Raw genomic sequence first — 25,563 nt, 5'->3', positions numbered from 1 at the left:
TTATTATGTTTCATTTATTCTTTCATTGTCAATACAATTGGTTTGCCAAAATTTTCTAAGTTATCACAAAAGATCCTAACTTTATTCATTGTTAATAATGGTTATAACATATATCTTTATTTCCAATCAACTTAATCAAAACTTGCATCATTCAGATCTGTGGCAGAAATTTTTTCTATCAAATTGAAAATAGAGATTAAGAAAATAAGATGCTTAGTGTATGCCTTGTTATAGTTAAATATCCAATTTTCTCTTTATAATATTTGTGTATGGTTTATATATTCTTTTGATATTTCTAAACATAGTCATAATAGCTTTCATGCTTTGTGCATGCTGTCATAAAAATACCTCAGAGAAGAATTCTCATTAAAATCAATAATTTTTAGCAATCTAATTATAGATATAGATAATTTATAAGTCAACAATCGCTTATTCCAAAATTTGTATCTAAAATAATGTAGGTTGCTTCATTTTCTTTTATTATTTTGGATAACTTTGAGTCAAAATATGCTTTGTTAGTTGTAAATGTTTGCAAGTCGTACATGTGCTCCTATATACTTTTTAAAGTGACAAATGTTATAATAAATCTAGTTGCTTCAGACCTAACAATTTTCTTCCAGCCTAATTTTTTTCTCAACCAAGTTAAAATAAAAATATGATTGTGAATGAATACTATAATTTTTGAGGTTATTTTTGTATGTTCTTGAATATGTGACATGTTCTTGAATACAATACCCCAGATAACAGAAACATGACATTGATAAATTTTCTTGTGTCTTGTCTATGGGTTATCTCTTTTTTAAAATATATTGATGTTTCTGATGTTACAAAAAGTGCCAGCTCGAATAACAGAAACATGACATTCATAAATTTTCTAATTATGAAATATATTGATGTTTTTGATGTTACAAAAGGTGCCACCACTTTGTGTTCTTTATTTTGTGAGGTTTTCGAGTGGGTTATACCAGATAATATTATGAAACTTGTAATTGATAATGCATCAATTATAAAAAGGTATGAAAATTATTACATGAAAGATTTGATAACATATATTGGTTACCATATGTTGCTCATTACTTAAACCTAATATTTAAAGATATTGAAAGCATAACACATTCAGAAATATGTAAAAAGAGTCTAAAAAATTATAATATTCATTTACAATCATATTTTAATTTTGGCTTAGTTAAGGAAAAAGTAAGGATGAAAAGAAATTGTTAGGTCTAGAGTAATTATATTTCTTTTAATATTTATTACTTTAAAAAAATATATAAATACATGCACGACTTGCAAGCATTTATAACTAGTAAATTATATTTTGATTCAAAGCTATCTAAAATAATTAAAGGAAAAGAAATAACCCCCATTATTTTAGATACAAAATTTTGAAATGACTGTCTACTAACTTCTAAATTATCTAAGCCTTTGATTAGGTTGTTAAGAATTGTTAATTCTGATGAGAAGCCTTCTTTGGGATATCTTTATGATAACATATATAGAGAAATAAAAGCTGTTAAGACCATATTCAAAAATGTCATGAAAATGTATAAATCATACAAAAGCATTATAAAAAGAAGATTGGATAGTCATCTATGACAACGCATACACTTAGCAGTCTATTTACTTAATCTTCATTTTCAATGTGATAGAAAATTTCTACCACAAACTTAAAGGGATGTAGTATTTGATTTAGTTGACTAAAAATAAAAATATATGTTTTAAACCATCATTAGCAATAAATGAGATTAAGAGTTTTTTGTGATAACTCGGAAACTTTTGACAAATCTATTGTATTGATAATTACAAAAAAATGCAACATGATAAGTTGAACAATAATTTTTTATATGTACTAGATATTTTGTGAATGTCAATCACCTTTAAACTAACTAATATTTGACTATTTATATATAAATGGTGAAAGATATTTGACTCAAATGCACCAAATTTATAAAATTTGACTATATGATTCTTGGTCAAACATTTTCATCTTAAGGATGTGAAAGAAATTAAAGTATATTTGAATAAATTCACATGAAAAGATGAAATCATCTAAAACATCAAATACTCAATGATATTGTATTTGTTCGATATAACATTAATTTGAGGATATGATCTTCAATTATAATTAAATATATATTTTTAAAAAGGATATGTAATATACTTATCATGATTCATATTAACTTTATATGATCCAACTAAAAAAATTATGATTATTTGGATTACACAAGTACTGAAATAGTTAATTTTTTTATGCTTGATGATGAATCAGTTCTAGAATTGATCTTAGAGAATTTAAAGACAAATTTATAAAAAAAGTATACTACTTTTAAAGAACTGAATGTTATTTGTACTAGACATGTTCAAAGTTAATTGTCAATTAGAATTAACTATTTCATTTTGATGAAATGTTTAATAAAGATATAATATTTTATAGTTATACTTTACAGATGACAATGCCTTAATAAAATAGGAGATGGAGCATGAAATATTTATAAGTGATTATGTCGATGCATTTGAGACATAAGATTTTGATTGAGGATTTGAGAGCTTAACTTTTAATGATGCAAATCTATGAAATGATTTCAAGATTCACTTAGACATTTTTATTTTTATTTTTATTTTTGAACTAATATGAAAAGTTAATTGAGAGCTACTGTTTACTTTATCTCAATTTTCATGAATGTGTGTTCCCATTATCTTTGAAGATTTTATAGTGGATAAGTATCTTTATAACTTTTGTTCTCATCTTCAATTTATTATTATTATTTTTATTTTACTTCAAATTAAGTTATTTATATTTCATGTTATTTAGTTGATGTTAAGTTTTATTTCTTCATCTCATTTTTAAAATTTAACCTATTGAAGGAAGAGACTAGAAGATTTGATGGAAAAGTTATATTTAATATTATGAAGAAGTCAATTACTCACACTTCAATAGGGGGCATATTGGATAATATCAATGGGGGACGCCTCGTGAGGATACCAAGCAATAAATGTAATGGGGTTGATTTCTAATAGTTGTGGGGAGTGGGAGAAATACTCTACTGCTCTAGTGCAAATGGGGGTGGATCTATTTAAACCCATTTATTCATCCTAGGCTGTGAGGTTACCTGTGATTAGAAGAATGGCATTGATTTATTGATTGATTCTAGTGTTGAATAAATTAATTATGTTATCATGGAGCAATCTTATGCATATACATCTTTTAGCCATCACGGCTAGATGTTATATTTTGCCCATCTATGTAAAATTCGTATTTTGCAAAATATAATACATATTTACTGAAGTTGGATGCTTTTGGATGATGTTTTAGGGATACACAACAAAAGCTAGCAAGGAAACTTTAATTGTTTACTTTTCCTGACCTATGTTTTTATTTGCTAGTTAAAGTTCAATAGTGAAGTTTTAGGAGTGCATTTATAAAATTTTCTTTACCATTCATTTCTATTGAGGCATTCTCCAAAATAAATCCTTGACAGTATGATTGGCTCAATACTTACAATATTATAGCAATAATTACTCAAATAAAAGGTAGATTTAATGTCTTCAATGACGCTAATATGCACAGAACTCATGAGTTACAATTATATCAAAATCGTTAAGAATGAGCTAAAAAAATTAAGGAATAAAAGAATGCCTTGATGAAGAAAGATGTAGTAGTCACTAAATGTATGCAAAATCTCTCATAGATGAAATGTTAAATATGTCTCCTTAAAAACAAAAGCATTAGAAAACTTTTACCTACCTGTCAGCAGATGCAAAGATAATAGCCGCAGGCCTCTTGAGCACATTAGGCACAGTCCGGTCTTTTGTTTGGAAGAATGGCATAACCCCATGAGAAGAGAGAACCACTCCAGCATCCATTGAAAGTAGTGTTCCATGGAGATCTGAGCTACTCTTGATGGTATCTTCAGGTGCAAACAATAGAATGACAGAATTACCAGACACAAGAATCCTAACAAAAGTATCATTCAAAAGTAATTAAGAATATAATGAAAAGTTTCAAGCTAGAGAAGAATAAAATAATTCATACCTTGCCAGAAGAGGAAGACCCCCCCTTGCTGAGATTATAGGAGCAGCTAGAGCTGACAAAGCATCCTTAATAATATTTACATCAGCAAAAGCATTACCACACAAAATGAGAGATGAACGCTCAATGTCAGCAGCAGCAAATGCCGTAGTTGGTTTTGGGCTGAAGCCAATATTCTCCCCAGTTTTTGAGCTGTAAAAGAAAAGAAACACAAAAAAGGTCATAAATGAGGTAACAATGAATCAGATGAATAGATAAAAATCAAGAAAAAGCCATAATCAATTTCTTGGGTATTCAAAAGAGTAGCACATACAAAATTAAAGATAATTACATTTGGTCTGGTTGCACAATTTCATAGTAATGTATAAGGGGTTCATAAAGACAAATGGTTGAAATATGGCAACCAAAAAAAAGTTCCAACATACAAAGACTGCATGATATTTATCAAGCTACAAATTCATAGATACCATTTTTGTGGGTTCATAAGACAATTATGTGATTTTAGCATTTACATTTAAATATTTTAAGATGATGTTAGCGAATTCGCTGGAATCTTAATAAATGATCAGTTATGGAACCTATAAACATTTTGAGATAATATTAACTAATTTGCTGGAAACAATAAATAACTTAATTGTTGATTGCTCAACCTTTTATCATTAACACTTTCCTTATAATAACAGTACATTTGTTGAATTTGATTTCAATTGGATAATTATCAGAGTTGCACTACCGAAGCATAAGAAATAGCACCTGTGCTTTAGTTTTCGTACTCTATGTTTTTTTTTATTATTGTTAGGGTATAATTCAATATGGCCTTTTATAAGCTGCATTGGGGCATAACAAAAAGGAAGCAAAGCAAAAAAATGAGAATCATTCATGTTGTGCCTGTGTAAGGCCAGCTCTAAGTCAAGTGTTGGATGAACTGCAGGGTCATACTTTGTAAAAAGATAAAATTGGACAAACAATCTATAATTACCAGCTGGAAACTTTTTTCACATATGCTTGTTATTCAATATCATATACCATTCAAAAAATTAGTTGTGCAAATCCTTGCATAGGAGAAGGCAGTACCGTTGTGAATGCTAGGAATGTTTTATTTGGAAAGCTCAAAATGCTTAATCCATTCGCCCAAGCTTGATAGGATAGGACAGAAGCTTTGGTCGGATAAATCCTTAGGCATGAGCTAGGTTGAGACCGGTATAAAATGGCCTAAAGGAACAACCCAATATCTAGAATTAAATTAGACCCATACTATATGCTTGCATACATTCAATTGCATAAAAATGTCTTTAAATTACATGACAATGCTAAATATATGAGGGTGATAGTCTTGGGATTTACTTAGCCATCAAATTTAGAGGATGGCACAATATGTCAATAATCAAGGCCCTAGCTTAGGCGCTTCCTTACTAAAAAGCTAAAAGACATACCTTTGAAAAATGGTTAACACTTCATAATCAGGCTGGCCATGAAAAATTACAAAATTTTTAATTGTTAAATCTAGACCGGGATAAATAAATCCTACACGTTCAATCTTACTCAACGAAGAGATCTACCAAACAATAGTAGTCTTTGGTGAAAGAATTGGAATTTTCAAATTAAAATTGAAGATTTAAAAAAAGGTAAAACCATACTTCCTTTACATTTATCAGGCCTTTTCTAGGTCAAATAAAATTATGATCCAGCAGGAAACATTCTAATTTGTACAATCCAGAAAACTTCAGTTCAAATAGTTTAGTCCCTCAATTTAGTCCCATAAATCCTCAAATATGATTCAACATAATCATTATGTTGGATTATTTTGGGTCAGATTTGAGTCACAGGACTATTTTGGATCACATTTAAGAAGTTGTCAAGTGACTAAATAAGGCACCTCATATAGCCAAAGTCTAAAATAGCCCGCCATAAATAATCCAGGGACTACTTTGATCATTTTCTCCATACATTTACTAAGCGACATATGATATTAACACCGCAGTTTCAAGTTTTTCAGTCATGATGGAAACAATGCTCTTCAAAAAGCAAATGGAACCATCCGTACATGATAGAATTTTAGAATCCAGTTAATGAAAACAAAGTGTAATAGTCATGTTCCAAATTATAATATCAATTTCTATGTTAAGTTATAAAAAAAAAAATACAAGAAACTTTCTATGCAAACTCACCCATGCATACATGAAACACAAAATTACACAAAATACCTACACAATTAAAAGAAATGCACATAAGAAAAAATTGGTATATAAATACAGGGACAATAGCCATGTTGGAAAAAAGTATGGCTTAGTTCCGCTTTAAAAAAGGACCAAATAGCCGGATGAAAACAAGCTAACCATGTTGGAACAAGGATGTTTATGTGATAGATCGGGACTGGCCTAGGTGGGTTGGTCGAACCAGCCCAGTGGGCTGGTTTATTTCCGTGCGGGCATTGCAGCCACCGACCCCCTTGTGGGGCCCAATACTTGAATATGAAGGGGCAGTTTAGGCCGGTTATTATTTAGGGAGGGGTTGTTTAGTAGTTTAAGGTTGTATTTGTATGCTTTATATAGATGAGATTGTCTAGGGTTAGGGTTATCTTGAATTTTGCTAAATTTTGGAGAGTTCCTAGGGTTTGTTTAGACTCTAGCAGCCGGCTAGAGATTGGGAGAGACGGATCCTCCTCTCCAGTTGAGGATTATATCTTGTTCGTTTTCTACCATCTTTTATCAATTAAAAAGGTTTATTCCTTGTTATTTCTTCTAAATTCTTCTTCAATCTGTTTTTATGAAGGCTGAAATTCAATTTCAGCAAGGAAAACTCTCATTCCTACAAGCATTTTCTATCAAATTGATATTGAGTGGCTTCTGGGCTATTTTTAGAGAATTCCTGCAGCAAATTTTTCTATTTTCGACTGAGGTTTTTGCTGTTTTAAGGAGGAAATCCGGATTTTTGAGCCTAACAAAAATCTGGGGACCCATGGTGGGAAGAAATGTAAAAGTATTGCAAGAGAAGATCGAACAAATGAAATTTGAAATTTTAGATCTCCAAACTCTAGTTTTAGATTAAAAAAAAAAAGTTATTTCAGTCATTAATGATAAAATCGATTCAAAATTTTTCATCCTGAAGGAGATATTGAAGAAAGTCTTCGAGGGCCAAACAAAAAAAATACTGTCGGAGATGAGGTAAGTCATTGACAGTCAGGGAAGTAGGAAAAACCCTAAGCCAATCAGACATAGAAAAGATCAGAAGGTGGAGATTTCGGAAGGAATAGAAAAAATGCCTACCCTAGAGGAGTCGGGTAGAGGGTATGTGGAGAGGTGTGAGGGGGTTGGACGTGAGTGGAGGGGTGTTGAATTTGAAAGGAGAGTGGTTGAATTTGAAAGACTAGGGCATGATTATGATTGAAGAGGTTGATATTAAAAGGAGAGGGGCTGAATATGATCAAAGGGGTGTTAAATTTTAAGGGAGAAGGTGGGCTTGTGATGAAAGATTTTGGTGCGAGTGGAGAAGGGGTGATTGGCACAACTGGGGGGAACCACCCCCTTGAGAAATGGGAAACTTTGGAAGAAGGGGTAACGGATGAGATCTGAGGATGAGAAAACTGAATATGACAATCATTAAGGGGGAGGATGCACACGGGTGGGTCTACAAGGTAGAGAGATATTTCATTGTTAATGGATTGACAGAGGAGGAGAGATTGATGACAGCTGGCCTATGCTTGGAAGGGAAGGCTTTGGTTTGGTATCAGTGGAGGGACATGCGACAACCCATACGGAGTTTAGGGAGTTCCAAGGATTGCATTTTAGAATGATTTTGAACCAACAGGGGAGGAGACTTCTATGAGCAGTTCTTCGCCTTGACACAAGATGATTCAGTGATAGAGTACAGGGAGAGGTTCGAGTACCTTGCTAGCCGATTAAACCTCCTTTTTGACCATGCTAGAAGGGAACTTCATGAAGGGACTGAAACTAGAGATTCCGACAGCGATTAGAGTGATGAGGCTTCGTGACTTGGGAGAGGCTATGGAGCTAGCTCAATTGGTGAAGGATCAGAGGCACCTGAAGAGAGATGGAAGGCAACAACTCAGGAGGCACGTACAGGATGCCCACCACATTTTTTGCATCCAAGGAGTCGATACCGGGTATCCTTCGGGAGTCCCCGAAGGAAAAGACTATCGGTGGAAGACTCGGGACAACTTCAAGAAGCTCACAGAAACGGAGTTACAAGAGAAGAGGGTAAAGGGGCTCTGTTTCAGATGTGAGGACAGGTATACATCGAGGCACATATGTAAGGATCAAACTCTTTAGGTTCTCACCATTTGTGATAATGAGGAAGTTGAGGATGGAGTTATATTTCCATCTTGCGGACAAGGTTGCTCTTTGGGAGGAGGGTGTTGATAGATCGGGACCGATCTAGGTGGGATGGCCGAACCATCCTAGGGGGCTGGTTTATTTCCCTGCGGCATTGCAGCCACCGGCCCCATTGTGGGGCCCAGTACATGAATACGAATGGGCAGTTTAGGTAGGTTATTATTTAGGGAGGGGATGTTTAGTAAATTATGGTTGTATTTCTATGTTTTAAATAAATGAGATTGTCTAGCGTTAGGGTTATCTTAATTTTTGCTGAATTTTGGAGAGTTCAAGGGTTTGTTTGGGCTCTGGCTGCCGGCTAGAGATTGAGAGAGACGGATCCTCCTCTACAATTAAGGATCCATTGTATCTTGTTCGTTTTCTTTCATCTTTTATCAATTAAAAATATTTATTTCTAATTATCTCTTCCAAATTCTTCTCCAATCTGTTTTTGCAGGTGTTGAAATTCAAATTCAGCAAAGAAAACTCTTATTCCTAGAAGCGTTTTCTATCATTTTGTTTGACTGAAAAATGACAAATAGATAGTTCAGAACAAACAATATTTAGTTTGAATAAAAAGCAGATAAATCAACTTACCTAATTCGATGTAAACTCATGTCATATGATGGGCACTGTGATAAGTGCCTTCATGACAGCATCTATTAACCGCTTAACCACTAGCTACCTATGTCCATGCTCATCCATAACTGTGTTTCTTGTAATGTTAAGTACTCTAAACACGTCTAATTATGTTTCATATAAGCAAGTTCAGATAGTTCCCTGTAGCCTTAGATAATAGCACAATATTATATATTGTATAAATTTGCTCCGTCCATGAGCATTACTGCATTGCTAGCTCCATAGGGAAGGCGATTTAAATTAAAAAAATAAAATAGATCAATCCATTATTCAGAATATTTTTCTTTATGTCAATAGTCCATGTAAATAATTCCCTGTAATGAACTGTTCCGTTCTTCAAATTAATATTAGTGCCAGTTAACATATATGCTTTTTATGTACCAGGAGAGTTGCAAGGAATTCTTTGCATGTTGGACTATCAACATAAATGTGTGTATTATGTATAGGAGCCTCTAGTTATACTTGCTTTAGTAGTTATCATAAATGAAAGTTATCATCCTTAGTCCGTTAAAAGAGCAAGCAAATCTGCTCTTCATAATACTAAACTAGATAATCATGTAGCATTAAGTTGAAAATCTTTCTTTTATATATATATATATATATATATATATATATAACATATGAATATCCCTGTATCCCTATTGAAGAGTTGGTATGCTCCGTATAACTTAATATGGGCTTGAGCATGAATATGTTGCAATGCTATATATATATATACATACATATAACATATAAATATCCATGTATCCCTATTGAAGAGTTGGCATGCTCCCTATAATTTGATATGGGCTTGATCATGAATATGTTGCAATGCTACCATTAATGTGCATCTTCTTCACTTGGTATAAGCACATCAGAAATGAATAAAACAAACTTTACATTTGATCATTGGTACCTATGGTAGTTAGCAGATATATGCTGATAAATTTTAGCCCGTCCATCAATAATTTCATCTCCTAAAATATCCATACATGGAAGCCCATTTTGACAAAAGCACAGAAACACCATATATTTCATGGAAATTAATTCTCAGGTGGAGTTGAACCAAGAATCTATAGCTGTAGATAACTGAGGACCAAGTTATAACCAATATATTAGCATAATAGTAGTCAAGTAACACTCAATCAATTAAAGCTTAAGCCACAGGATGGATACCATGTAGTAGAAATATAATAATGCAACTCCATCATATACTATCCCACCCTCACATGAAAGTGTCCTTTACATCAAAATCAATTTCTATCACATGAATAGTATTCATATTACCACATCACTTAGACCACCGAAGTAAAACATGTGGCATGACAATTCTAAACTACAGCATCCATTTGGAACAAATGTTTAGCTGGTAGGTTGTAGTTAGAAATAATTGTCTTCAAAAGTTATATTACCTGACAAGGTTCACATCTTGTCCCAACTGTTTGAGGTCGGTTGAATGACGATCATAATTAGCCTCATCAGCATCCGTACTACTAATCACTTGCATCACATACCGTAACATTAGGAACCAATTCTAATTGTCATATCCATTTATCTCTTTTAAAAACTATATTGTCAAATGTGGTTCATTATAATCTTTATTTTCATCATCATTAGTCTAATCTCAATTACTTGGGGTTAGCTTCTTGATTCATCATTATCATCATCACAATCCTTATTATCACCATCATAATCCTACTTGAGATCAGATATATGACTCCTTATCATCTATTCAAGTAGATTGCTTCAAGAGACATCAACTCTACTTTGTCAATTTTTTTTACATAACGTCTAGCTATTAACCTTTAGTCTACCACTTTTACTTGATAATCGGTGCCCCTTTGACCCTTTATAATACATGCTAAAATCATCCATATATATTTTTCAATATCTTATCTTCAATAAGTGTCACTTTTCTCATCTCTCTAATATAATCATATCTCATTTTATCCTTTCTAGTTTCATTACCCATCCATTTTAATATTATCATTTCTACTATAATCAACTTCACTATCATTGACTCTGATCCATATACCATATCCTGAAAAATTGCTTTTTCAGGGCACTTTAAGTTCATGATATCATTTTATCTCATAGCACTCAAAAGGGCACTTTTTTATTTTAGTCTGAAAAATTGATGAACTCTACCTTTAAGTTCATGGAATCATTTTATCGCATAGCACTCCAAGGGCACTTTTTTATTTTAATCTTGAAGCCCTAATTTTAGAAATTACATCCTTATTTCTGTATATTAAATTCAATGTAAACAAAAACTTTCACATCTATAACTATCATACTAAATTTACAGTGGTATAGAATACATTGCTAAAGCCTAGAGGCCTACAAACTGAAGAATTCTTAAACAAAGGCTGGCATACCTTACTAGGCCCTCCCTTTAAAGGATTTCATTTGGCAAGGATATCAGTCGAAAAAAGTGCCAATGTTGGACCAAGATGCATTTGTCCTACTGCATGAGCGTATATTGCCTTATGTTCTAATGGGGAACTCATTCAAAATTTTAATATCTGCCAGAGAATATTCTTACCGGAACAGAAAAATGATGCTTTTTCACTTCCCAGAGGAATAGAAACAATAGCAATGAAATGCTGGATGATGTTAATATAACTTCCTTTGCAATATAGAGCATAACGCATCTCATTTAGAACATTATCATATCCATACAAGCAAAAATTACTGTTATAGTTAACCATACAAAGCCTTCAACCAATGCAATAAAATAAGACAGATTCTGTTTGAAGTTATTAGAAAAACCAGTAGCATGCTTCCTTAAAAAAATGAAATTCAACAAAAGAGTTGAATTGACTACCTACCTTATAGAGCTAGCAATATAAACAGTTAGTGGAGAAGAATCATGTGAAACTGCCCGAGTAGGTGTTTTCCAGAGGATATCAGCAAGTGGCAATAAAGCAGAGGAACTATCACTTATTATGCGGACCTTTGCATCAAATGTCGGAGATGAAGAAATAGCGCCGTCTTGAACAAAGATACTCGAGACAGATGAAATGTGAGATGCAACCTTGAAAAAGGACAAAGAACATAATATGAGCCAATGAAACAATACCATAATCTTTCACTGCAAAGTTTATCAATATAACCATTCACTGCTATCAGTCAAATCAAATTAAAAACTAAGCATACATATATTCTAACTCATTGTCCACTTAAACATCATATAACAATTAAAGTTTCAACTTCACTTTAGTAACTTGAAATAAATAGATGGAAGTGATATATATATATATATATATATATATATATATATATATCAACCAGCATAGCCTAAGAACGATAAAGAGACATCCTACTTAGTTAATTAGTTATTTATGGTTGAGCATACCTATAAGCAAAACTGCAAAGTTTGTTTTAAAACATAGATAAATAAAGTTAGAGATTAAGGCTTCATTTGAGATAATTTTTTTTCTGCTTTCTAAAGCAGCTTTTTAGTACAATTTTTTTTTAAACTAGACATTTTTGTACTAGAGAACTGCTTCAGGATGCTTTAGATAGCAGTAAGAAAGCTATCACAAACAAAACCTAAATATCACCAGCTTTTTTTATTAAAAAGTGACAAAACAAGCAAAATAGAAAAGGTGATTAATGGTAGCATTCAACAAAAATAAAGCATCTCCTACTTTCTGGAAACCAGAAATATCAAATCCTCAAAGTTTCTTACCATATGTTCAAAAAACTCATAATTTTAGTACTCAAACTAGACTACCCATTGGAGATAAGGTAGTAACTTTATATGCATAATGCACGGTTAAATGTGGCAAAATTTACTGAATTTTCCAATTAGGTACCATATTACTTTTCGTCATATAAATTTAGGCCCTATTTATCAATAATTTTTTATGCTGTCTGTGTAAGAATTTTAGAACAGCAATGGCAGATTAGGTATTTACTAAGCATTTGGCTAGTTGTAGTGAGATGAAGTTGCTTGAGGTTTCCTAAAATAAACTTTTCTAAAATTTTATGAAAAATAACCTTGTTGGGAATTCTAAATCCCCTGCAATATCATCATCTTCTCCTAAATGCCCTCATTCATTTCTGTTAATTACACGACCCACCTCTTCAATCCCTCAAACCTTACAAAACCTAGACACCTGAGCACACTGTTCTACTAGCTAAATGATGGTGGCATATTGACATCTAGCACCAACCAGTGGCTTCACAATACCTTGAAGCTCACAAAATAAAGGTATATTCCTTCTCTATCCAAGACCTGTCCATTCCATACTAAAATATTTGCTCTTAATGTCAGGATAACCATCTCTTATGGCTTTTAGATGTTTTGCTCTTTCTTTTCCTGCCGTGGAATTTACCATTCCATGAAGGTGTTGCCTCTTTCTTACTTCAAAACAAAAGGTTTGTCTAGCTTTATATTTTCAAAGAAAGAAAGTTGTTCCTCCATAAATATGACACCGATTCATTTTTTGTCCAATATTGGTAGAGAATCCATAAAGCAACTAGTAATGACGCCAAGAATACATGGCATTAGGTTTGGAACAAAAAAAAGAAAAAAAAGAAATGCTTTTAATTGAACTTTGATTACAAATTCTATATTGTAATATTTATGTAAAGAAAGATTAATCATAATGTTCTCCTTCACTTCCATATAATGTTCCAACTAACATTTACAGCTGAGGGTTAATCCCATGATGATTGGTATTACAAATTTTTAATAATATGATTTGAATGCGTGTCAAGTTGCAGAGACTCAGTTAGCCAATAAAATAAAGAAGAATATGAGGGGAAACACAAGTTAACTAGCCACTTCGGGATCAATTTGCATTAATTAATTAATGGGACATATCAATGGGTAAAGTGTTTGTTTTGTTAGCATGTTATAATTTGATTGAGGACTTTAATGGGGTCCCGCTAATTCGTATTGCATGTTAAATTAGCTTGTATTTTAAGTACTCTTGGAACTAAACTTCTTTTATTCATTAAAAAATACTTCCTATTATCACTACAAAACATATTTGACTCCAGTAATAAGTACTTATTTAAGTCATTTCATGGATTGCTAATTATCAACTAGGACTTGGAGCAATTAAGTTGACTCTAGTGTAATATAGATATATACAATTCGAGTAATGTAAAAAATCAAGATTTCAAGATATGTATATCAAACCCTCCCTAAACCTTGCAATAGGGAGAGCCCTATGCAGTCGATAGACCGCTTTTTTATTGTTAATAACTAATCCTGAGAATTTGTTGGAGAAGTATTTAATCGCTAATCATACACATAATGATTCTATCAATTGACTTCATCTTATTTTGCACTCATTTATGTTTTGGTCATTTACCAATTCATGATATTAACATTTAACATATCTGATTTTACCAAGCAGGCTCATCTCTAACAACACTTCATACAACAACAATAACAACAAATTTACCAAACAAACATCCTCTGTACTCAAGCAAGCAAAAAAACACAATGCAGGACAATATTGCCAAATGGGGCCTTCATGACGTCTATTTAGATGTTCTATATTAGAAAATTGTCACCAACCAATTTTGCCATAAGAAATCTCTCAATACACCAGGAAGGATAATAGAATGACGCGTAGGCCTTGTATCATGTAGGACACAATATTTGGCATTCGATGTTTTCATTTTATTTTCAGTAAAACTTTGAGACTTCTTTGACAAGCTCTTCCTAGACACCTCTAGATATATTGCAATGTGCTAGACAGATTAGTATCCTGCATACAAACCATTTCCTCTAATTATGAAAATTATGATTTTCCTTGATTGATTAAAAATAATTTGACCTGATGAAAACGACTGTTTTTTTTTTTTAAATCTAGAAGTATGTAATAATTTTCAATTACTTTTCTATGTTTGCGATATGGTTTTAAATTTAGGCTTAGTGTTTTAGAATTTTTTTTGAGTTAATGAGAGAAGTTTGTAGGAGATGGACGTAGACCCGATTAAGATCTCATGGTTCCGTCGCCCAGGAATACCAACGATCTCAATCTACCACCGTTAACGACCCATATACCGTAATAATCAGGGAATCTGATTAGAAGCCATAGATTGCCTCTTCTCAAGAATCCTAAGTAGACCGAATTGGCTATATATATATATATATATATTTAAGCTCGAATACAATTTGAGTTTAGGCTTATAGACATTGAAATGCCCAAATTTGATTAATTTGATGCATACATCTATTGGAATGTTCGAATTTGACTAATTTAGAGTTTACATCCATTGGAATGCCCGAATTTAATTAGATTGAGACTTATTGCTCTATTTACAAGTTGTCAATGTTGTGGGTCTTACAACCTAATCCTATAGGCGAGACTGTCCAATAGATTTGACTAATAGTAAATTTACTTGGAATGCTAAAAGTTGATTTAATAGGGCTTACATCCATTAACAAGCTCGATAGTTTATTTGGGATGAGGCTTGTATCTCTTAGACTATCCAATAAATTTTGATAAGATTTACATCCGTTGGAAAGCCGAATTTGAATTCAAATAGGATTTACATTCATATTTTTTTGTGTAAAATGTCTCAATACTAATTTGTAACTATGACTCACTGAGTCAACTAGGTTATAGCATGATTGGACTCATAGCCTCGACTTTTAAGTCTATTTAAAATAGTTAATATTATTTGTATTTGACCAATCCATTAAACATGTGTTTGATAAAAAAATTTTCATGGATTCTGATATATGTAGGTAATTAATGGTTTCATACCTTTCTTCAGTTTTAGAATTAAATATCAATTTTTACAAATAATGCAAAACTTGACAATATATATTAGTTTTCTTATAGGTGTTAGAGCGAGCTAGTATCAGTTGAGAACCAATATTCTAGTTAGTGTCATTATAGTATAGATAACTAGACTATTATAATAAGACTCATTTTAATCCAAAGACACTTATTTGAAAGTTTAATACATTAACATGATTTTTTTTTATATGTCATTTATCATCTTTATTTAAAAGAATACAACAATGAAGATTTTTTTCCTATTTCTTTTTTTATTTTTGAAAATGTTGCTAAAAAAGTATTTGAAGTTAAATTATTGTGCTTAAAATTTTTTGCTTCATGACTATTATTACATCATATATGTTAATTTTTTAATGAGTTAATCTGACAACCTATATCTTAAGTTATTTTTAAACTAGTGGACACATAAATTGCAACTCACTTTAAATCTCACTGTAATGTATAATCTCAATCAAATGAATCTTAATTAAATAATATTAAATAAATAATATGTAAAATACGATTAAATAATATTAAATAAATAATATGTAAAATATATAGGCTCCATTAATTTGATTTTTTTATCTGAACAATATTTAATAGCATTAAACCTACGCTACATAATAACAAATGATCCAATTAGGGGAGGGAGTGGCTTGGTGTGGGCTCCTGTGTGTGGTATAGAGAGAATGGGAAGGAGCACACCTAACCTACCTCCTCTCTATTCGACCCACCACAAGTCGTTGCTAGCTACTTGCAGCCAAGCTTAACCGCCCAATCAATCTAACTGCCACTAGCAAGTCTCGATGCCCTTACTGGCCTAAGTTCCTCTCTCTCTAAAATTTAGAGAGAATATCTCTCTTCTCAAAAAAAGAGAGAAAATTTCTTGCTCTTTCATAATTTCTCTATTATGCATGATTCAATCTCTCTCTATTTTTATTACTATCATTATTATAAAAAAGGAAAAAATATATATAAATGTTTTATATATGACCTTCGTAAACTCATCGTCACTTGTTGTACGTGAAGATATAACTTTTTCTTTCTCGCTTCAAAAGACAAGTACAAAAGACCTCACATATATTATATCCTTGATCCGACCATGAGAAGTATATGAAGATCTTACGTTCGTTGTATCTTTGATCCGGTCAGGAAAAATAAATTATATGAAGACCCCGCCCGCATCCATCGTATCTTTGATCCGACCGGGAAGAACAAGGTAAATGCCTACCTAACATCTCATATATGGGGGACATGCCGCAAGGATGCCAAATTTTAATTAAGAAATAACAATCATAATTAATTTATTATTAATAATAATAATAATAATATATTTAAAATTAGTAATTTACCCCTCATGTATTTGGGTTATTTAGGATAGTCTAATCATAAATACGGGTATAATAAGCTACATAAAATCTTAGTTATGCGTATTATAATCAATAGATAAGTAATATGGATTGCCATATTAGCTCAATAGAAAAGTAATATATATGTTGTAATAGCGGTCATGAAGCAAAAATCCTAACGTCATAATTTGATTTCTAATAATTTGTAGCAACATCTTAAAAAATAATAAAAGAAAGAAAGAGAAATCATTATAATTATATTATTTTAAATAAAGATGATAAAATGACAGATAAAAAATCACGTTAATGTACTGAAATCTTAAATATAAGTGTCTTTGAATTAAAATGAGTCTATCAAAATAATCCAATTATCTAAACTATAACAGCGCTAACTGAAATATTGACTCCCAACTAATGTTAACTCTAACACCTGCAATCAAACAAATAAATATTGTCAAATATTGCATAATATGTAGCTAAAAGTTGTTATTTAATTTTAAAACTAAAGAAAGGTATCAAGCTACTAATGACCTAAATATATCAGAATCCATACAAAATTATTTACCAAATACTTGTTTAATGGATTAGGTATAATATTGACTCTTCTAAATAGACTTAAAAGTTGAGGATATGGGACAAATTATGTTATATCCTAATTGACTTAAGGACTTCAAGTTAGAAATTAGTATAGAAACATCTTACACAAAAAATAAGGATATAAATCCTATCTAAATCCAAATTCGAATTTCCAATAGATGTAAATCATATCCAAATTTATTGAATAGTTTAAGAGACAGATGCCTCATCCCAAACAAACTATCTGATCTTCTAATGGACGTAAGCCCCGCAAATCAACTTTTAGCATTCCGATGAATGTAGACCTCAACAAAACCAAATTTATCAGACAAACTCGCCTATAATGATAAGTTATAAGACCAACAATATTGTCAACTCGCAAATAGAGCAATAAACCCCAACCCAATCAAGTTCGGGCATTCCAATGGATATAAGTCCCAAATTAATCAAATTCGGTCATTCCAATGGATATAAGACACAAATTAATCAAATTCAAGCCTTACAATATCTAAAAGCCCAAACTCAATTTGTATTCAAGCAATCTTTTATAATATTCACCCACCAAATTAATTAAACACTTAAAAACCATAATAAATTAACATATATATAGTCACCTTGATCTACTCTAGATCCTTAAGAGGAGGCAACCCATGATTGTTAAAAGGGTCGTTAATGTTTGTAGATTGAGATCATTGATATTCCCGGGATGATGAGATCATGAGATCTTAATCAGGTCTACCTCCATCCTCCACAAACATCTCTCATTAATCCACACAAAGCCTAGAAATCTAAGCTTAAATTTAAAACCATATCATAGAAACGCATCCTTAATTGAGAGTGCTCTCCCACAAATGGAGGGGTAATTAACAATGAAGGCTTGCGCTCATAAGAAGTTAGAGACCACAAATCTAAATAAACCCAGACATAAACATCGAGGGAAATTTGATTAATTAAACATTAATCTACCTTATGAAGAATGAAACCTTAACCCGAAAGTTGGGGTTTCCGCATCATTTTTTCCTAAGCAAATAGTTTATATTAAGTATAAGCGAACAGTTTATATTAAGTATAGATGTTTTATTAAACGTCATGTCCAATTCAGGTCAATGTCTTACACTCTTTTAGGTACCGTTGTACCCTATTGCTGATAGTGCATCGTCCAAGTATCCATAGATTGCCATAAAATTTTGATGATTCAAAATTTACAGTAACATGATTCGTTGAGTCAAAGTCACAATGTATCATGCATTCTAACTTATACTTGGATGTCATATGTAATTCAAAGGTTACAGCATTATGAGTAAATAAAAATTAAGTATTTCAAACAATCAGAAACAGCCAAAAAAAAATCCTAATTTGAGGTGCCTCAGATAAAATTTGAAACCTTGCCAGCTTTAAGGCCAAAAGAAATTTATCACCGTGCAAGTTTGGGATAAATACTACAACAATAATATCAAGTCTTTATCCCACTACGTGGGGTCGGTTACATGAATCATTTTTCTCCATTATGTCATGTTAAGAGTCAAATTCCAAGTTTTGGATAAATAAAAGAGATAAATCACCCATGATTATTGGCTACATCGATGAAGCTTGTCTCATAAAGCCTAACCAATATGGTTGGAATAAGACAAAGGACGAATGAAAATAAAAGTTATGAATATTCTTTGAGCAATAAATCCATGTAAATAAAATTAGCTAATTTCAAGTTTTTAAATACTAGCACCTTAAAGATAAAATAGAAAGACCAGAAAATGCTCATGAAAAGGGGGGAAATATAAAAAATATCAAGCTTCTAAAACCAATATTAACAAGTGCAGCTAAAGCTTCCAAATTGAAGTGATAAGTAAAGAACATCAACACAAGACAATGAGACAAGGCATAAACACTGTATAAAAAAAAAAAACTATTCAATGCAACCAGATTGGAAAATACCTGTTTCAGAAGTTTACCAAATTGAACCTTCGAAATATCAGGAGTCCCTCCAGTTGTATTGCCTCTCATATAAAGTGGAAGGCCCGACATAGATTCTGCATATTTCAAAATGTAACTCCTGTAAACTTTCAAAATGACCGCAAATTGACTCAGGATCTATTTGGTTTGCTGTAAAAGAGGTGTAAAGTAATCCAACTACAGAGATTTTAAAAATATTGGTGTATTGTTGAAATAAAAGGAATGCAGAGTAAAATTTTGAAGTAAAAGGAATTCATCATCTAGTTCAAATCAAGTGTATTTGAAATTTCTCCGATCTAGACGATTTCTAAATACACTTAAAACTCACCGCCATTGCCACAATTGGCCGACATCTCTGCCGCCCGTTGCCGGCCATCACCACCCGCCACCATCCACCCCTAGGTTAGCACCGCCGACCACCACCGGCCGCCCCCCGACAATCGTTGGCCACCACAGACCAACCGTTGTCAACCACCACCATTTTGAACTTTACACTGCATTCAATTTACTTCAAGCCAAACAAAAAAAGTAAAAACCTGCATTTATTTTACACTCATCCAAATAACTCCAAAATATTTCAAATACATTATATTTCTTTTACACCGCATTCCTTTTTCAGCCAACCAAACAATCCCTCAATAATCTTGCAATATGGAAGGTGAAATATAAATTCTACCTATTTTTCCTGTCCCAAGTTTTTCAAGCTCCGACATCTTCAAATTGTAATAAGCTTTATCCTTTACAATAACACCTCTCCCTGCTAAAGCCCAGTTTAACCCATATGAGACTCCTGAACCCTCCCTGCACGGAGATATCATAAAAGTTAGCTATGGACAGAATCAGTGATACACATTAGAGTTGAGTTCTGAAAGTTTTCTGCTTGGGTCTTCATAAACATCAAAGGTTAAGATGTTCACTTGAAAATTTAAATATTATACTTTTCAACGGGAAAAGGCTAGTAAGTTTGTACTGGAATAAACAAATTCAAACAAGAGAAGAAGAGCATTCAAATTAACGATGCCCTCAGACACCTTAGCAAGGATTAGGTGCCCTGTATCTTAATTAACAATTTAATTGAGAATAAAAAAGCTAAGAGACTTTGAACTTGATATAAACAATTGATTCAGTGAAAGGGTAATTAGAGATGCAAAGATGTTTCACATAATGGGTAAAGTAGGGTTGCACCATACTTCCTTTTATCACGTTTGAATTGAAAGCCTAATAATGCCATCAATTATAGCATATAGAGTTTATAATATTTAATCTGTAATACCTTGTTTCAGTTAGATTTATCTGGTAGAAAGATATCAGTCAAATATATGAAGGTTTACCTGGGAAACATCACCGTTTCTGCTTCCTCATCAGCAACAGCTGCCGGAACTGCAAACTGAATAGCATCAAGCTATTGACATATTAGCCTCATTCATATGTTATCTTGGATGATTGATTTATAATATCAGAAAGGAAGTTGGATATAGATAAGAAATCAAGAAGTATATACAATTCCAAAAGAGTGTATCATGTTAAAGTTAACATGAAATCAATAAATTGTCTTTTATGATTTATCTAGTTTATGGTATTCCCAAAGATTGTATCATGTGAAAGTTAATAAGCAATACACAAACGTCCCTTTGATGAATTCCATCGTTTCTGTCAAAGAAAAGGGAGAGAGAAAAGGACAATCTTATTTTTTTTCCCATAGAAGCCAAATAACAAACAGTAATTTGAACAAAAAGTTTGTCGATTTAGGTTTCATTTGGGACAACTTTCTTATTTTTTTTAAAGAAGCTTTATAGCACAAAAAATTTTTGAACTAGAAATTCTTGTATTAGAAAATTATTTTAGAAAGCAGTAAGAAATTTGTCCCAAACGAAGTCTTATTCACTCCAACCGCAAATCCGTATGTGAGCCATAAGAAACGCTGGAGCTGACAACTGTAGAAGTATGATAAACGCAGCCATGTGGTATAAAGTTCTTGTCTTTCTGAATAATTGTTAAATGGATGTTTTGAAAGATATGATCATCATATGTTCCTTTGAATTCTTAATAGCATAAGGGAGTAATCAGTAAATTACATTCAGAACAAATGTCATGAATTAAATTGTATAGGCATTATATACTCATGTCCTTAACAATGCCATCTAAAAATTTAAATAACCAAATAGATTTGATTTAAATAAATTCAACCAGATTACATGTAAAGTCGATAGAAAGAATTTTTTTAAACTCTTCTTTGACTTGTCATAGCATGTAGTGCTTGATACACTACACTAACTTCGATTGAAATATCAATCATGTCAGAAATATGATAAGATGGATCAATACTTTCAAATGGAGACATTTTTCATTGACAGGACCCACAATAAATTTACCGAAGTTGAATTATTGAGGTAGTGAATGCAATTTCTACAACCATAGCCATCCAGAAGCAGAAGCAATGAAATAAATATACAGTGAAGATGCATTTAAAAAAAAAGTTATGTTGCAACTTTACACTTATCTTTCTTGGAGGGCACTAGTTCCATAAGGATGAACTAACTACTCTCTCCTAGCAATATTTGCTTCTTCCCTATGTATGAGATAGCTAGTTCTCAGTCCAACTTACACTGCCTTTAATTTCATAAAAAAAGGGAGATGAGGCACCATCCTATTACTCTTTACTGCATATCAGAAAATGATCCAGAGTCAGTCAAGATTCTCAAACGACAACATTTTTAGTGTGGGCTCATTTCTTGCTTGTATATCCAAAAAATAGTGAGCCTGCCCAAGAAGTTGATTCCTGAAAGACACTCTAACTCCCAAGTCATATGTGATCTTGAAGGCAAAATATTACTCTTAAAAGCAGCTTTCGCAGTCTCACTCGGGAAAGAGATATATTTAGAATGAATCTTAGCTCCCCCACCTACATGTGCTATTTATATTTGTTGGGGTGAAGAGCACTTTAATGCTTTTACTGGAGCATATGGTGGACGGATGCACCATGTCAACTTTGAGACCTACGTTTGACCAAAATGCCACCTGATTGAGGATAATTTTGTCTTCCGTTCAATCCAAAGGTAGAGAATCAAGTCATGCCGTCATCAAGATCCGTGCTAAACCATCGTAACCTTCAAGATAATGGATAGATCAATGAAGGCTTGAGGTCTCAAGATTAGTGTTATTCATTTATTTTGGACCATCAAATTTTGGTCAATTTTCCAGGATCAATCTAGATTTTATGGTTTTGATAAAATGATTTGCATGAACCTTAATTTGATCCGACCATGGAGATAATAAAATATCATTAGTCAGTCCTACTCCAATTACATGGAGATCATTTGCACAAAGATCATAGAAGCACAAATCCTTATAACATTGAACAGACGGTTAGAATAAATCCAAAGCCAAAATTCTTAAGAGATGTATCATTTGTATCATTATATCTTATATGAAGTCAAAAAATACCTTTGCCTTTAGCCTAAAAAGGCCATTATTTATCATATGGTATTCTATTTCACGTGCTTTGAGGTCTTCAAGACCAAAATTTTCAAAGTATGAATTTAAGTTTGAATCGCTTGTTTGCAAATACTCCCTACATGATCATTGATGGATACCTTTTCTCAAAATCGGGAATCAATTGATCCTGAATTGTCCCAATTAGCTTCCATTTGGAGATTTACTAAAATCAAAATTATTTAGGTAATAAAAATGTTTGAATTATAGACATTTGCCCCAAAATTATCCAAATCCACAAATATATAGATAAAAATAGGTCTAAAATGAGCAGACCATGGATGGACATGTCTATACAAGTCTAACGGGCGGGCTCAAAAAATCCTTAAAACGCTAGTTTGGGTCACCAAAAAAAGCCTCTGGGTCAATCTGAGCCATGCCCAAATACAAAGTCGTGGATGCAAAATAATGACTTATGTTTATAGCCGAGCAACATTGCTTTTCTTATGTGTTTGTTTAGTTTGGATGTATGTTATTGCTAGTAGAGAGAAATAGAGTCGCATACTAAAATTGTAGCCAAGAGAAATCACTTTCTTGATGCAATTGCATAATCAGGAGGCAGGATGTAGTTGATATATAGAAATAGGGTTGTGACTTGTGTTTATAGCTGACCATCATCACTATCTTCTCAAAAAGAAGTTGCTTGAATAAAACTTGGAAAACAAGCCACCTTAATTGTTCCACTATACTTAATAGAACGTACAAGAGTTATTTAATGTTGCTCATGGTTGAAACAAAGGGTAGAAATTTATAGATCCCAAAAACATGTGATAAGTCAAAATGCCTGCCAATTAGCTTAAGCAACACTAATTAATAGTAGTGGGATACTTCCCATAAATGGCACCAACTATTGTGAACCAAAAAAAGAATTTAACCAATTGAGACTCTTAAAAGATATTATGTTTAATCATGGTCACATAGAACAAAGATAAAAAAAGCATGAATTTTGATATCATCAATCAAACATTAGAAATAAATCCGGAGCCAACTTTTTCTAGGACCGTAACAGCCTTCTAAAGACAACCTAAGAAAAGTGAAAGCATCATTTTGCAACCAGGACGTTCACCTAAACAAATTAAGCAGCAATTTTCGGAGACAAAAACAGGAGCACGAGCTTCAGAACAACCTAAAGTTTCCATCACGAAAACAGTGCCAGACATTAAATTAAACTATCAAACAAAAACGAAAAGAAACGGTTTTTTAGACTTTATCGTGATGAATCTGCTGAAAGATATCCAATGTATACTTTCACCAACATTAACCTAAAAAGAACCAAAAACACCAGAAGACGAAAATACTACTCGTTGATCCAATAAAAGGTTGAGGAAAAAAACAATTCAGCCCTAGCTGTTCAAGGGAAGAAAGGATAAGGAAAGAGAACTCACCGTTCTGCCTAAACGGAAGCAAGCATAAGAGGGATGCCTCGATCTTGAAGTGGCGAAAGAGGAGCGTGATAAAGTTCTGAGAAGAAACGTCGTCATCTCCCCCAATTCCGACCTGGTGCGTCGAGAGGTGTTTAGCAGGTCCGAGGGAGGACGCCAGAAAGAGGGATTGCGACTATAGAAAAGTGGCCTTCTGAGCATCTATGCCCTCCAAGGTTTGATATGATTGTTTGTTTGATGGGAGATTGTCAGCCGTATGATCATGGAAATTCAGGAGTCCCCTTGCTATCTCAAAATCGCCATGCTACGTCGGGCTAATGAAAGCGGAAAATTTTTGGGTCGGCCATACTTTTGATATGGTTTGAGCTGATTTATTTATGAGCTCACAGGTTGAGTTTTTTTAGTCCATTGGTAAAGCTTGAATCATAAATGATCTGAATTATTGTGGTTTTGCTTGTTTGTTATATGAATCATCCGGTTTACACTTGATACATCGCCAAAAAATTATCTTGATCGGGCACGAATCTCGATGCAAAATGGAGTTGGAAACATCTAAAATTAATCCAGAGACCAACTCAACTCCGATTTCAACAAATTTATAGTCAAACTGAGCGTCTCGGAAATACAAATCCAACGACACCAAATTCGACTCAATCCGAGCCCAAATGAGCCCAAATCAAGGACCCGAAGCACTATTGGAAGCTTCGTAGCACCGTTTGAGTTACCAAACAGTGTCCGATTTTAGGGAGCTTATACTCGAATCAAAGGGCTCAACGAGACAAATCCAAGGAGCCCAAGATCACCAAATTCCGACATCACTAAGGCCTTCAAATGTCTGACGAACGGTGCACGATCGTAGGATTCAATATCGACCGTACATTCGATCACTCCCAATTCACCCCTGATCTCAGGCCTATTTATGAGCTATGCCACTTCAGAAAAATTATAAATAGAGCCCTCATTCTTCACAAAGGGAACCCAAGCAAGAAGAGAAGAAGAGAAGAGAAGGAAGAGAAGGAAGAAGCTCCTCCTCGACCACCGCCGAACCACCGCAGGAGCCTCGCCCAATTCACCCCTGATCTC

At 32.9% G+C, this 25,563-nt stretch overlaps 1 protein-coding gene across 2 annotated transcripts in view; it reads right to left on the bottom strand.

Annotated features, from left to right (window-relative positions):
• Nucleotides 1-24,740, bottom strand: part of LOC110116756 (phosphoenolpyruvate carboxykinase (ATP)) — a 29,676-nt gene extending 4,936 nt beyond the window's left edge. Inside the window, exons 1-7 of one of the 2 annotated variants that reach the window (XM_020850453.2) lie at nucleotides 24,484-24,740; nucleotides 20,938-21,008; nucleotides 20,283-20,407; nucleotides 19,589-19,683; nucleotides 11,811-12,016; nucleotides 4,034-4,222; nucleotides 3,746-3,955 (exon numbers count right to left, since the gene is read on the bottom strand). In XM_020850453.2, coding sequence (XP_020706112.1) covers nucleotides 3,746-3,955; nucleotides 4,034-4,222; nucleotides 11,811-12,016; nucleotides 19,589-19,683; nucleotides 20,283-20,407; nucleotides 20,938-21,008; nucleotides 24,484-24,681 — 1,094 coding nt within the window. In that variant the 5' untranslated portion in view covers nucleotides 24,682-24,740. The remainder of the gene's footprint in view (nucleotides 1-3,745; nucleotides 3,956-4,033; nucleotides 4,223-11,810; nucleotides 12,017-19,588; nucleotides 19,684-20,282; nucleotides 20,408-20,937; nucleotides 21,009-24,483) is intronic. The other variant, XM_020850454.2, reaches the window with a different exon arrangement.
• Nucleotides 24,741-25,563: the final 823 nt, after the last annotated feature.

This window comes from Dendrobium catenatum, unplaced genomic scaffold, assembly GCF_001605985.2.
Source record: "Dendrobium catenatum unplaced genomic scaffold, ASM160598v2 fragScaff_scaffold_1024, whole genome shotgun sequence".
NCBI lineage: Eukaryota > Viridiplantae > Streptophyta > Magnoliopsida > Asparagales > Orchidaceae > Dendrobium > Dendrobium catenatum.
The sequence above is the reverse complement of the archived record's forward strand: the minus strand, read 5'-3'. Positions and strand labels throughout refer to the sequence as shown.